The sequence below is a fragment of the Myotis nattereri genome (assembly GCF_964212035.1).
Source record: "Myotis nattereri genome assembly, chromosome: 17".
Classification (NCBI taxonomy): Eukaryota; Metazoa; Chordata; class Mammalia; order Chiroptera; family Vespertilionidae; genus Myotis; species Myotis nattereri.
Window position 1 is genome coordinate 7,218,215 of NC_138092.1, and position 13,106 is coordinate 7,231,320.

At 39.1% G+C, this 13,106-nt stretch overlaps 1 protein-coding gene across 1 annotated transcript in view; it reads left to right on the top strand.

The window, feature by feature from the left end:
• Positions 1-842: 842 nt before the first annotated feature.
• Positions 843-13,106, top strand: part of LRRC69 (leucine rich repeat containing 69) — a gene marked incomplete at both ends in the record, with an annotated part of 28,886 nt that continues 16,622 nt past the window's right edge. Inside the window, 3 exons of the mRNA XM_081111089.1 lie at positions 843-1,064; positions 9,071-9,197; positions 11,819-11,891. Coding sequence (XP_080967215.1) covers positions 843-1,064; positions 9,071-9,197; positions 11,819-11,891 — 422 coding nt within the window. The remainder of the gene's footprint in view (positions 1,065-9,070; positions 9,198-11,818; positions 11,892-13,106) is intronic.

Here is a 13,106-nt window from a genome sequence, read left to right on the forward strand (position 1 = left end):
AGACTCAAAGAGTTTGAGAATGAATAACTTACTAAGCCATAGGGTTATTAAGTGGTGAAGCTGCCCCTAGAAGGTGGGTCTTTGAGGATCCAAAGCACTTTAAATCAAAACTTCCATTTCCAAATATAAAAAGAAAACCAAGAAAAACACAATATTCTTCTTTATTACAGGAGGGAATTTCTACAGATTTCTACTACATGAAGTAACTGCTCATGTTTGAAAACGTTTATCACAAGTCAGAGCAAATTTAATCACAAAATAAGCTTGCCAAATAAAAGTCTAAAGGTGAAGCCAAGGGCTTGAATAGAAAACCCTTTGTTAAATTCTGGATATATGGGAACAGATAACTTGTCTTTTTAGTTCATAGGCCTTCAGATCAAGATACCTGGTAAATGCTGCATTTTTTCCTTGATCAATTTTCAGACTTACGAATTGGTTCCCTAGAGAGCCCCACTGTAATCAGTGAGTTTCTTTTCTTTTAAAATTACCATTATGAATCCTTACATGTTCATGGACCAGGCCACTGTCGATTATTTTTTCTGATCCTCAAATTTTCTGATTGTAGACCAGTGATGTTCCTTATAAGTTGGTGCTAATGTTCTTGGATCTGCCTAGTCTTCAATTACTTCCATGTCACTGGCATAAGATATTCTCTGCTCATCTTGTACATTTTCTACCCCAAGCCTGGAATCAGCTATTTCCCCTCCCTACCTCTTACTCAGGAAACTGCCTGATGCCTCCCACCTACTGCATGGTAGATCTCAGAATGTTTTTTGTTTCCATGACACAGCCATTCTGCAATTAGAGATTGTAAAGGTACCAAATAAGGAACTTAACCCCTAATGTGTACATTATCCTGTTTCTATCTCTCCTCCAACTTCATGGAAGAAAGGTTGTTCCTTAGAGCAGTAAAGGGTGGTAAAAACACTAAGATCATTACCTTGAATGGGAAGAAGATGACAAAGATACCCTCTACAATAGGAAACCTGCCTGGCCTGAAGGTTCTAAACCTTCAGAAAAACCTAGTCTCCAAGGTGTGCCCAGAGTTAAGCACCTTGACCCAGGTGAGGAAGAATTCATCTTTTTGGATTAAGGATCAAAGAGGTGAGAGAACAATTGGCTTTGATATGTAGAGATTTGGTTTCTTGAACACTTCCTGTGGATCCTTGTTAGAGAGGTGCCTGGACGTGTTCTCCCTTAGGAATTCTATGTGGTAGGGGAAGAAGTAGTTTCATTTTGTTCATGTTCTCTTTGGAGCACATCTGAACTCAGGATTAGGTCTCTGCCATACTCATCTTTCTGGAGGGTGTCTTCTGGAAAGGCTTGGGAGTCTAGATCTAATTGTCTACCTTGGGGGCTCCATCTGGAAGTGCACTTGAGGATCCCTGAAATGCTGTGCATCCTGGGGACTCTCGTGGCTTTTGCCTACAGAATGAAGAGACATTTGGGGTATAGGAAGGAGGTTCCTTTTTAGTTTCTTACAGCAGGCTGAAATTTTTTATAAAGTATTTGTATTGATTTTAGAGAGGAAGAGAGAAGGGGAGATAGAAATATCAGTGATGAGAGAATCATTCATTGGCTGCCTCCCACACCCCACCCTGGGAATCAAGCCTGAAACCTAGGCATATGCCCTGACCAGGAATTGAACCGGGGACCTCTGGGTTCATGGTTTGATGTTCAACCATTGAACCACACCGACTGACTACAGCAGGCTGAACTTTGAAATGGAGTGTTGTCAGGGAATGGGAAGGAGGGACATTCATTTCTTTTGAAGTAGTTTCAAATCAGTTATATTCATTTTTAAAAGTAAAATATTTCTTATTTAAGGGCTGAGCTGAGCCAGCTCTCTACTTAAGGCAATGACATTGTTCAGCTGTTCATGAACTCATAATTTTTCTTATATGTTGTCTCTAAGGTTGTGGAATTTTAAAAAAAAATTCTTGTATAATGGGAGTTCTAGAACCATCCTATATAATAAAGAGCTAGTATGCTAATTAGACTGGATGGCAGAATGACCTTCCAGAATGACCTTCCAGAAGACCAGTGGGTGGGGGACAGGGCTGCAAGGCAGCTGGGGCCACGAGGGCCTACTCTTGCATGGGTTTCGTGCATCGAGATCCAGTCTTGAATAAAAACTGCTGGAAACACTCGAAAGATGAATATAGATTACTAGTATTTACACAGTTGAGAAATACTGCTCAGTCATTTTCACATTTGCTAATCAAAGAGCAGATGAGGGGTTAAGAAGAAAGTTACACCCTAGCTGGTTTGGCTCAGTGGGTAGAGTGTTGGCCCATGAACAGAAGGGTCCCAGGTTCGATTCTGGTCGAGGGCACATACTTCGGTTGCAGGCTCAATCCTCCTATGTTAGGCAACCAATCAATGTGTCTCTCACGTTGGTGTTTCTCTCTCTCTGTGTCTCTCCCCTTCCCTTCCACTCTCTCTAAAAATCAGTGGACAAAATATCCTCGGGTGAGTTAACCAAAAAATAAAAAATAAAATAAAGTAGTACGTTGTGGTTTAAAAGAAAGAAAGTTTAGAAAGCTGCAAAGAGCCCTGAATGTGAATTTGGAGTCTTGGGCACCTTAACCGGGTTAGCCACTTATAGGTAAATATAAGACACTTAATCTTTTTCTGCCTTTCTGCCTCAATTCTGCCTTCATTTAATGAATCCAAACATAAGATTGAGCACCATTTGTGTCTCAGGCACTAGGAACTAGTAACTCATCAACAAACAGAACATGAAAATCCCTGCCTTCGTGGAGCTTAAGTCCTTAAGTTCTAATCAGATGATATATAAGAAACAAATAAACAAAACAAATAGGATATGAGAAAGTGATTAGTCCTAAAGAGAAAAATAAAGCAGAGAAAGTGGGCAGGGCATGTTGTGGCATTTGGCCGAAATACTGATGAATGACCTCTGTTGCACAGTGTCCTTGTAGTCTTTGTAACTTGGTGATTTGTATGTCATAGTTCAAAGATATAAGAATTCTTATTCTAACAGTCCTGTATAATAAAAGGTTCATATGCAAATCGACTGAACAGCAGAATGACGGGTCGGTATGATGTGCACTAACCAACAGGGGGCAGACACTTAATGCAGGAGTTGTCCCCTGGTGGTCAGTGCGCTCCCACAGGGGGGAGCACTGCTCAGCCAGAAGCCCTGAGTCTTTCCTGCCTCTGCAGCAATGCTAAGGATGTCTGACTGCCACTTAGGCCCGCTTCACTTGGGGGACTAGGGGGCGGGGATCTGGCCTAAGCCGTCAGTCGGACATCCCCTGAGGGCTCCTGGACTGCAAGAGGGTGCAGGCCAGGCTGAAAGACCCCTCTCCCCCCCCCCCCCCCCCCAGAGCACGAATTTTGTGCATCGGGCCTCTAGTTTCCTATAAAATCCCTAAATGGATTCTTGAAATGTTAGTTTGAACTCTTGCCTGTGTTGCTACAGGCCATACTCTGTTAATAATGATATTTTGCTACCACTTTTTATATATATACTATGCTTGCCTTTTGGACTAATATTTCTTTTGTCATTGAAGGAAGTCCAGTTGGCCCCAATATACTGATCTTGGCCATATTTTGCATAGAATGCACCATTCATAGTGTCTTGATATTTTTAAGTTCCTAAAACAAAAATGATACTTTTATATTTCTGCACTCACAAAGTGGTATACAATAGAATAACATCATCAACCATTTAGTGAGAGCTGGCACAATGCTAAGAACTCCGTTCATTTTTAAGGAAGTTATCACCCTCATATTGTTAGTAAAACTTATGGCTCAGGAGTAGATTAAGCCACTTGTCAAGGTCACTCAATCAGGGCCTACATCTATAACATGAGGTTACGTTCAGCTCTATTATTTTATTCTATACACTTAGTGTGCGATTTACAAGGGTGTGTTTTTCAATTTATAGTACCTAAAAACAAAACTGTGTTGCCTAAAGATGGCAGGTTTGAACACTACATGAATTATCCCCACCTTTTATTTGTTTACATAGCCATTCTTTTAACAAATTAATCTTTTTGTGTCTATGCTGATTCTGAGGATACAGGTGTGAAAAAAAACAACTGTCTTCATATTTGAGGATTTAATTAAATGTTAATATATATAAAGCTCAATGCCTGGCACATAGAAACTTTTCAGTAAATTATTGTTGCTATTATGATTAGTGTATGAATGTATTATGTGTATGTATGTGCTTATTTATGATCATTCTTTTTTTATTGATTAGAGAGAGAGAGAGAAACATTAATGTGAGAGAGAAATTTTAATTGATTGCCTCTCGCATGTGCCCTACCCAGGGATTGAATCCTCAACTGGGTATATGCCCTGATGAGGAATCAAACCCACCATTTTTTGGTATACAGGTTGATGCTCTGGCCAAGTGAGCCACACAGGCTAGCAGTGGTCGGCAAACTGCGGCTCACGAGCCACATGCGGCTCTTTGGCCCCTTGAGTGTGGCTCTTCCACAAAATACCGACTTCTGTGCATGGGCCATGAAGTTTAAATCGCACTGTACGTGCACGCCCGCACGTGGTATTTTGTGCTGCAGTTTGCCGACCACTGGGCTAGGGTAATATGATGGTTCTGAGCAATAGAAAATTCTTTTCAAAAATATACAGCACATTGCTGTAGAGTGTGTAGTGTAGAAGTTAGGAGTATAGGCCATAGTGTGAAGGTATGTTATTTCACCATATATGGTAGCCTGGACCCCAGAACCATTTCTGTAAAATCAAGGGTATTGAGATCCACATGAGACAGTGTATAAGGCTGCTTTGTCCACATTAAATACTATTTAAATGTTAGTGTTGTCATTAGTAAACCAATCAATACATCTTCTTCCCAAACTTGTCCTCTTCTCTCGTACTTATAGAAAGATTGCTACACATTAAACCTAGATTTCTTTTCTTTTTCTTTTTCTTTTTTGTTTAATGCTGAAAGCGGCTTTTTAATGTATAATAAAAGATCTAAGTACAGAAGTCAGATTTCTCTTTCTATGAGAAAAACATTAAAATACAAAACAGCATCCCAGAGGCAATAAATGTTACTGCGCTAAACATACAAATTAAGGCTTTACCTTAGTACATAACTAAACCTAGATTTCATTATCCAAAGGCATCAGTGGACACTGAGATGCTTATCTCACATCCAGGATGTAAGAGAACACACATATTTATTTCAAGGCAGGCCACAAATAGATTATAACTTAGAGGTATGAGTGGGCCAATGCAGTCAGGTAAATCAAATTTAGGAAGAGTTGGGATAGACACTACTTAAGGCAAGTATACAAAGATGTCAAAAAGGCTACAGAGAGGTTGAAAATATTTAAGGAAATATTGGGTAAAGAAAATCCTCGTCAGCTGATTATCTAGGCAGCTGTTTATATGTAATCCAACAGGACTGAACAAAGGGAATTTAAATGATAGCACATCCCATTTTATTGCATTCTTCAGCTATGTAATACTATAATTAGGCAGTGATGACTACTACTATGAGAGTGATTGCAATGAGATATAGCTGAAAAGTTGCATCTAAAAGGAATTTTGAGAATAGAATTTGTTGACTGATTGAATGTAGGTGGAGAAAAAGAAGTCTTAGGTGATTTCAAAGTGGGGCTACCATAGGATTACAAGAATGATGGGTGCGTTAACCAAAGTGCAGATGGGCAAAACAGAGCTGGGGTGTCCAGTTTTAGACTTTGAATTTAAAGTGACATCATCACATTCACTTGAGATGTCTTTTGAGCCCAAACCATCACGATGCAGTTTCTGCAGGGATAACTGCGTTTAACTTAAGAAAATAACTTAACTGTGTAAGTCTTGGATGTGAGTGATCTCCTTGACTGTTAACTTAGCAGGTTTTGTTGTCACAGACAAAATTAATTATGTACCAACAATGTGCTCTGCTGATCAAAGAGTGGATGCCAGGTTAGGCGGCATTAATATAAGTATAGTCATCTGCCTGAGGGAGATTCTGTGGTCTCACCAGCATCTATACTGAGACCACATTCCCTTGTCTCAGCCAAGGCACCATGTTTTCTTACAAAAATTAGAGAGTGACCAGGATGGTGAGGGGTATGCAAATTATGTCCTGAGGAAATTGGTTAAGGAAGAATGGAACACATTTAGGGGAAATATAATAGCAATCTTTAACATTTTGAAAGACTGCTATATTTTTATTATTGCTGTGGGGAAAATTGGGTAGAAGTTTCAGAGAGCCTAAATATAGAAAAATAAATAAAAATTTCTAGCAAAATAAAAAAGCTACCCATTATTGTGTCATGAGGAAGATATATAATTGCCCATTTGCATTTTCTATGATACACTAGATGACTTTTAAAAGTTCATTGTTCTCTGCATTATGGGTCCATTGCTATTTAGTAGCAATGGTGTATTTCAATTTATAGCAATATGCCACATTCAAGGAATAGAAGAGTTACATTCTGAAAACACCGGCAGAACTTCATTCTATACAATTATTGAAGTAATGTAAGTTTTAAATTTACCCCAGTAGTTGTCTCTTATATGACTAAAGTCTTCCCTTGGGGACTGCCCATAACCATAGAGAGTGTTACTAATGCAATACTATCATGCTCGTTCTGGATGCTTGCTATTTCTGAAAGCCTTGTGAGTAAAACATCATTTAGAGTAGCCTTGCCAAGGCATCCCCCTGCCTTCCTGCAAACATCACCTCCTCAGAGAAGTCTTCCCTAATGACAGCCTGAGTTACTTTCCATGCCATTATCCTATTTTCTTTCCCTTTTATGTAGCACTTAGCAGTAACAGAAATTATTTGTGTTGTCTGTCTTATTTCCCAATGTATAAGCACTATGAGAGAGGGAATCTTATGTGTCTTTTTTACTGTAGTATAGAGAATAGTACAAGGTACATAGTACACATATAACAAATACGATTAAAGTAATGGAACATTTAGATTGGGTCTTGAGGTATTTCTCAAAGGCAACTCATTTTTTTGCTAAAGTGTCTTTGGACCTTTCTGTATAGTTTATGTAATCTATGCTGGAGCTCTGACTTATTTGCCATGGTGACAGAGGATAACCACCTGGTCTTTAGGACTTTGAAGGTCATCAATGAATCTTTTTTTTTAGTGATCTTATTCCATCAAGAATCATCCCAGTTCCATGGACTTCATCTTAGTTTTAACTTTGAAATCCTTTAAATGTTGAGGTTATCAGTTGAACCCTGTTCATCATCTAATATCATATTCTTGGTGGTGGTGCTCAGAATTTCACATGGTAGCCTTTTCTAGCCAAAGCCATATAGTTAACTAGAGGCCTAGTGCATGAAATTTGTGCACTCGGGGTGGGGAGGGGAGGGGTCCCTCAGCCCGGCCTGCACCCTCTCGCAGTCAGTCTGGGAGCCCTCAGGGGATGTCCGACTGTCAGCTTAGGCCCGCTTCCTGTGGGGAGCAGGCCTAAGTCAGCAGTCGGACATCCTTAGCGCTATTGAGAAGGCGGGAGAGGCTCCCACAATCGCCACTGCTCTCGCCAGCCGTGAGCCCAGCTTCTGGCTGAGCAGTGCTCCCTCTATGGGAGCGCACTGACCACCAGGGGGCAGATGCTGCATTGAGTGTCTTTCCCCTAGTGGTCAGTGTGTGTCATAACAACTGGTTGTTTCATCATTCAGTTGATTTGCATATTAGCCTTTTTTTATATAGGATGTGTCATCCAGATAAGTGCCTTTTCTTGGGTTATCTATTACTTTATATAATCTTGAGAGCTAACTGTTGACTGTCAGCTATCCTAGTATATTCCCCAAGATTGATCTTCAAAATTACATTTCATCTAACTTCTTACATCTCCTCCTCTCAGCGGACTTTGGTCCACATTTCATTGAAGAACAGACACTATCAGTCAGGAGCTCCCTTATCTTTCCATCACCAAATCGATCCAGTGTTCTGATCTGCACACACCTTTTCTCTACCTTCCTTCTTAACTCCCTGGATGAAAAGGTCCTACTTGCAACTTGGATCCTATCCTCTTAAAATCTAAAGGATTTTGATTTCTGCAATTATCCCTCTCTTTGTATTAGTAGTTACTCATTCTCTACAGGTTTATGTCCATCAGCATATAATAAACTGAAATGTATGTTATTTTAGGGAAAAACAAACCTTCCAGCTGCCTCCTAATTTTCCACTGTCCTTTTATAGCAAAAGTTCTTCAAATAATTGTCTTTGCTTTCTCACATTTTCTTGACAGCACACCTCAAGCAGAGTTTCCTTTCCAGCACTTCTCTCCTGTTGTCAAGGTCACTATTGCTGTTCACATTGCTAATTCCAATGGTTATTTCTTTGTTTTTATTTTACTTAACTTTTCTCTAGGATTTGATCCACAGTTACCTTCTTAAAATAGCTGCCTTTTCTTTTCTCTTGGCTTCTGTGACACTATATATCTCTGAGAGCCTGAGTCATAGATTTTTATAATTAATTGAGGCTACACTATCAGGAGAAACCATAAGGGGGCGAAGGAAGCAGAGTAGAGCAGAGCAGGAAAAGGATCTAGGGCTAGGCAAAGATGTCGCCCAAGCCATCCTCATCTCCCGCCTGGCCCACTGCAGTCATGCCTGTTATCCTTGTACTCGCCTCTTGCTCCATCTGAATTTAATGCTTCATTTGGGAGTTGTATGACAGGAGAACCTCAGATCTTTGGCAATATTTCTGACTTCAGGAAATTAGCTCCTTTGTTGATTTCTTTTAATGGGTTTGAGTCTATAGGTCACAATGCTAGGGTATTCTCGAGCTGTTCAAGTGAGTTATAAATGAGCCATTAACTGCATTTTTAAATACCCTTGGAATGGTTTGCAATACAATTTTATTAAAGTGCTTTAATTGAAAATTACAGTGTGCTTTAATTAGCATAAAGTGTTTGAACACGAACTAAAATGAATTTTATTTATAAAAATCATTTTAGATATGTGTAAAAGGATTATTTGTGATCATGCTGAAGTTTTCATAGGTAATGTCCATCTCAGCAAAGGGACTTAATTATTTCTTTTTTCTCATTTGAAGGTAGGTAATGTCTGAGTCCATTAAATCTCTATATGTTTGCAGTTGACAGTACTAAATCTGGGAAACAACCTTTTAGAAGAAGTTCCAGAAGAGGTGAAATACCTCACATCCCTGAAGAATCTCCATTTATTTGGAAATAGAATTAATAGATTTGCTTCTGGAGCATGTGGTAAGTTAGTCAACAAAAAGCAGTATTATAGTCTCAAAATTAATCCCCTTATATTTAGAACTGAATTCCCTTATATTTAACAATTTAGATGAAAAAGGAACTTTACCTGTTTTGCTTTTGGGGGGAGATATTTACATGCTACTCTTGAAATTATGAAATTCTGGGGACTTTTTTTTCAGCTATTGTAGTATATTCCTTTAGATGTAGACCTAAGAAAATAAGCAAGCATTAGTGTAGTGAATTTTCATGTCTGTTTGTACTCTTGAATCTATGGGCCCTTTCTTTGTGCCAGAGTGAAAACTAGTGGAAAATCAAATCAAGGAAAGCTTTCCACAGCTCTCCTTTTCCTTTATACTTTTTATTTTGTCTCAGATACTAAGTCACAGTCTTTGATCAAGATAATAGGTTTAGCCCTGGCAGGTGTGGCTCAGGGGTTAGAGTGTTGGCCTGTGCACCTGCCGGAAACCAATTCCAGCATGTTCAGCAGGGCTGAATCTGGGAATGGCTGATGTCATTCCCCAAACCTGAATAGGATACATTAAATTGATTGCTTGCTGCCAGACAGCAAAGGGCATCTTAATCTACATGTTATTGCCTCCTACTGGCCAAACACCTGAACAGCCATAGGCTAATTCTTCCAATCTGACAATGTCTCTGTACACGAAACCCTGACCCTTTGAAATGTATATCTCTGCCTCGCCTCAGGACAAATTGTGTTAAAAAAAAAAAAACGGGTTCTGAGACAAGGAGATCTGAGATCTTAGTTTCCTTTAAATTAGGCTCCTCTGACCCCCAAATGCCTTTCAAAATTATTTTTCGTCTCTGGACTCCTATTTAATCTACGCACAGCCTTCTCCAGATTGCTGAACCCTTCTAAGTGCTGCAACAAGAACCCCAGCATGCATCCATGGGTGTCAGGTTCAATTCCTAATCAAAGGCATGTACCTGGGTTGCAGGTTCAATCCCCAGCCTCTGTTACAGCACGTAAGGGAGGCAACTGATCTAATCTATGTGTCTCTCTCACATCGATGTTTCTCTTTCCATCTCTCTCTCTCTCTAAAATCAATAAAAACATATCCTCAGGTGAAGGTTAAAAAAACTATGACAAATACTTATCAATGTTTATGCACTTTATATATACAACACCACATATTCAGCATTCTATTAACAGTTTACTTAGGAAGAAAACAGTTTACATAAGAAAAAATTCAGGGAATGGAAACAAGTAGACAACATTTTATTAACTATACTGAGGGAATAAATTTAAGTAAAATCTGATATATATAATATTAAACAATTTAATGCTAATGTAGATTTCTGTAAGGAAATTTTTCTTCTCATGTTGCCTTTAAATGATGTTTGTAAAATATATGTAATCTGTGTACACTGCCCCTAAATGTCTTTAGTTCCTGTATGTCTTAATTTTGGGGCTGTTGAACTTTGAAAATCCTATGTGATTGACATAAATTATGGTCTATATCAGATCATGATTATCCAACTGCATTGTTCAGCATGTATTACATGACCCTGTCCCCTGACCAGAGCAGACTGAACCAGGGTTACATGTGTGTCCTAAGCTGGGTCAGTCATACACTCTGTGCTGGGGATTGTGATAAAATCTAAAACAATTTAATTGGCTTAAGTAATCATAAGATAGTGGTTGTAAATGGTGGCTCATGAGCTGAATCTGGGTCACAAATAGGTTGGTTCTGTTTTGTCTGTGTTTTTCTTCTTTCTCTCTCTCTCTGTACTCCAATGCATTTACTTGTTTAAATTTAGCTTTATTGTTGAAAGTGTTACATATAAGTTTGAATTTAGTGCCAAGATTTGCAGATCAAGAGAATTCACATAAAGGCTAGATTTCTGGACCTTTCTGTCTGTTTTGAAAAAGAAAGATTAGGCAAGACTGGAATCACCTTGCCACATGGCAGCAATTGCTAGGAGCTGGCTGAATGGGAGTCCAACCTGCTCAGCTCTCAAGAAACTCATCATGGACAATCTCACAGAGGCACTGTGTAAATCTGAGTATGTGAATTCCAAAATCTTCGCAGCTGTACCATGTTATGATTTCATAGTTTTGTAAGTGGGGCACAGGGCACAGAACCATGGGCAGGAGAGGTGAGCCCCCCAAAGGAGCAGGTGTGCACAGTGCCGAGAGATGGTGTTGTGTGCTTGGGTGGGCACACTTGCTGGGCCTGTCAGAGCTGAGTGCGGGATTCACAGATGCAGGGGGCATGGAGTGTTAGACTGATTTCCCACGGGGTGTTTTGCTGGGTAGATGAATGTCATCTGTAAAGAAGGATCCTTGGACTTCATTCATTCCCTCCACAAATATTTATGTGTTCCAGTGCCTTTTGTAGAGCCTTTCTGGTTTGAGTTCAGTTAACTAGGCTATAACTTCTGTCCTCAGGCACCATGATTTAGCATAGTGAAATTTTGTGATGAATTCACCTTTTTTGTTTTTGAAGCGAGTTTAAGAAGTTATCTGTTATCAGCAACCCAAGAGCCATGGGCAAGACAAGAAATCAGAAGGAAAATCAAGTTATACAGAAAAATGGCTAAAAATTATAGCTAACATATATATATATATAACTAAAGTGTCTAAAATTATTTTCTAACAGATGGCTTGAAAAATTTGATCCTACTTAATCTGAACAACAATCAGCTCACATATATTCCTAAAGAAGTCAGCAGGTAATTTTGTTGATAGCAACATTTAGTTAACTCCCTACCCCATTACCGCCCACCCCCCCCCCCCCCCCCAACCCACCAGGGCCCTCTGAAAACCTTATGCTGAGCTTCAAGCCCACGTGGGATTTGTACATAGCAAAGGGGCATCTGAAGGACGAGACAAGCCACCATTTGTAAGCAGATGATTCCTTAAACACCGCAGAAAAATGAAACAGCATGGCTTGGCAGTCTAAGTGTAAGAGTGGGGGTTCGAAACATACATTTCTAAGTGTTACTAACCTCCCAACTCCAGTTCTTAGAGGTTGCTCCACTACAGAACTGGTGATGGTAAATTTTATTTCATGTGAGTATTGTAAATCATTTTCAGATTGATAGAAAAGGTATCATAAAAGTCTCTTCTAATTCACTTGCCAATACTTCTAGCAAATGTATTGTTTCCCAGGTAAATTTTTTTTTGCAGAGAAAGTAAGGTTTTAAGTCAGAGCAACTAGAAAAAAATTTTTGAAGCAATTTAATTTTTTAAGAATAGGAATATCTATAGCAATGAAAATGTCAGTATTTGTCTGCTTGCTTCTTCACTTATTCAATTGATTGATGTATTGATTGAATGAAAAAAGGACACTTGGAAGATCTGGTGAACTAGGTTCAGGTTCATATATTTGTACAACCAGCTTGATGACTTGAGGCATGTACTTTAACTGTCTTACATCTTAGCTTTCTCATCTCTAAAGTAAAAAATCTGAGTACGTGAATTCCAAAATCTTTGCAGCTGTAACATGTTATGATTTCACAATTTTGTAAGCTCTGTTTAAAGTACAAAAAAAAATATTAAAAGGAACTGTATAAACCTATGGTGATATGTCAGAAAAGTGAAAGCAAGTAGAATTGGAAAATGGATAGGTCTACACAGTTTTACAGATGACTGTGGATTGTCAGTATTCTAGTTGTGCCTTAGATATAAGCTGAAGAGTTATAAGGCATGGTTCCAGGCAGAGTGAAAGTTCTTCACCTTCCTATACTTTTGTGTCTTCATCTGCAAAAGGAGGACAATAATAGTGCCTATTTCACATGGTTGGGGATTTTAAATATATTTTTTATTATTGATAATATTACAGATGTCTCCCATTTCTGTTCCTTTCCCCCCTTCCTCCCTGGCCCGACCCACTGCCCAGGTCTTCACTACCCTATTGCCTGTGTCCATGGGTTATACATATAAGT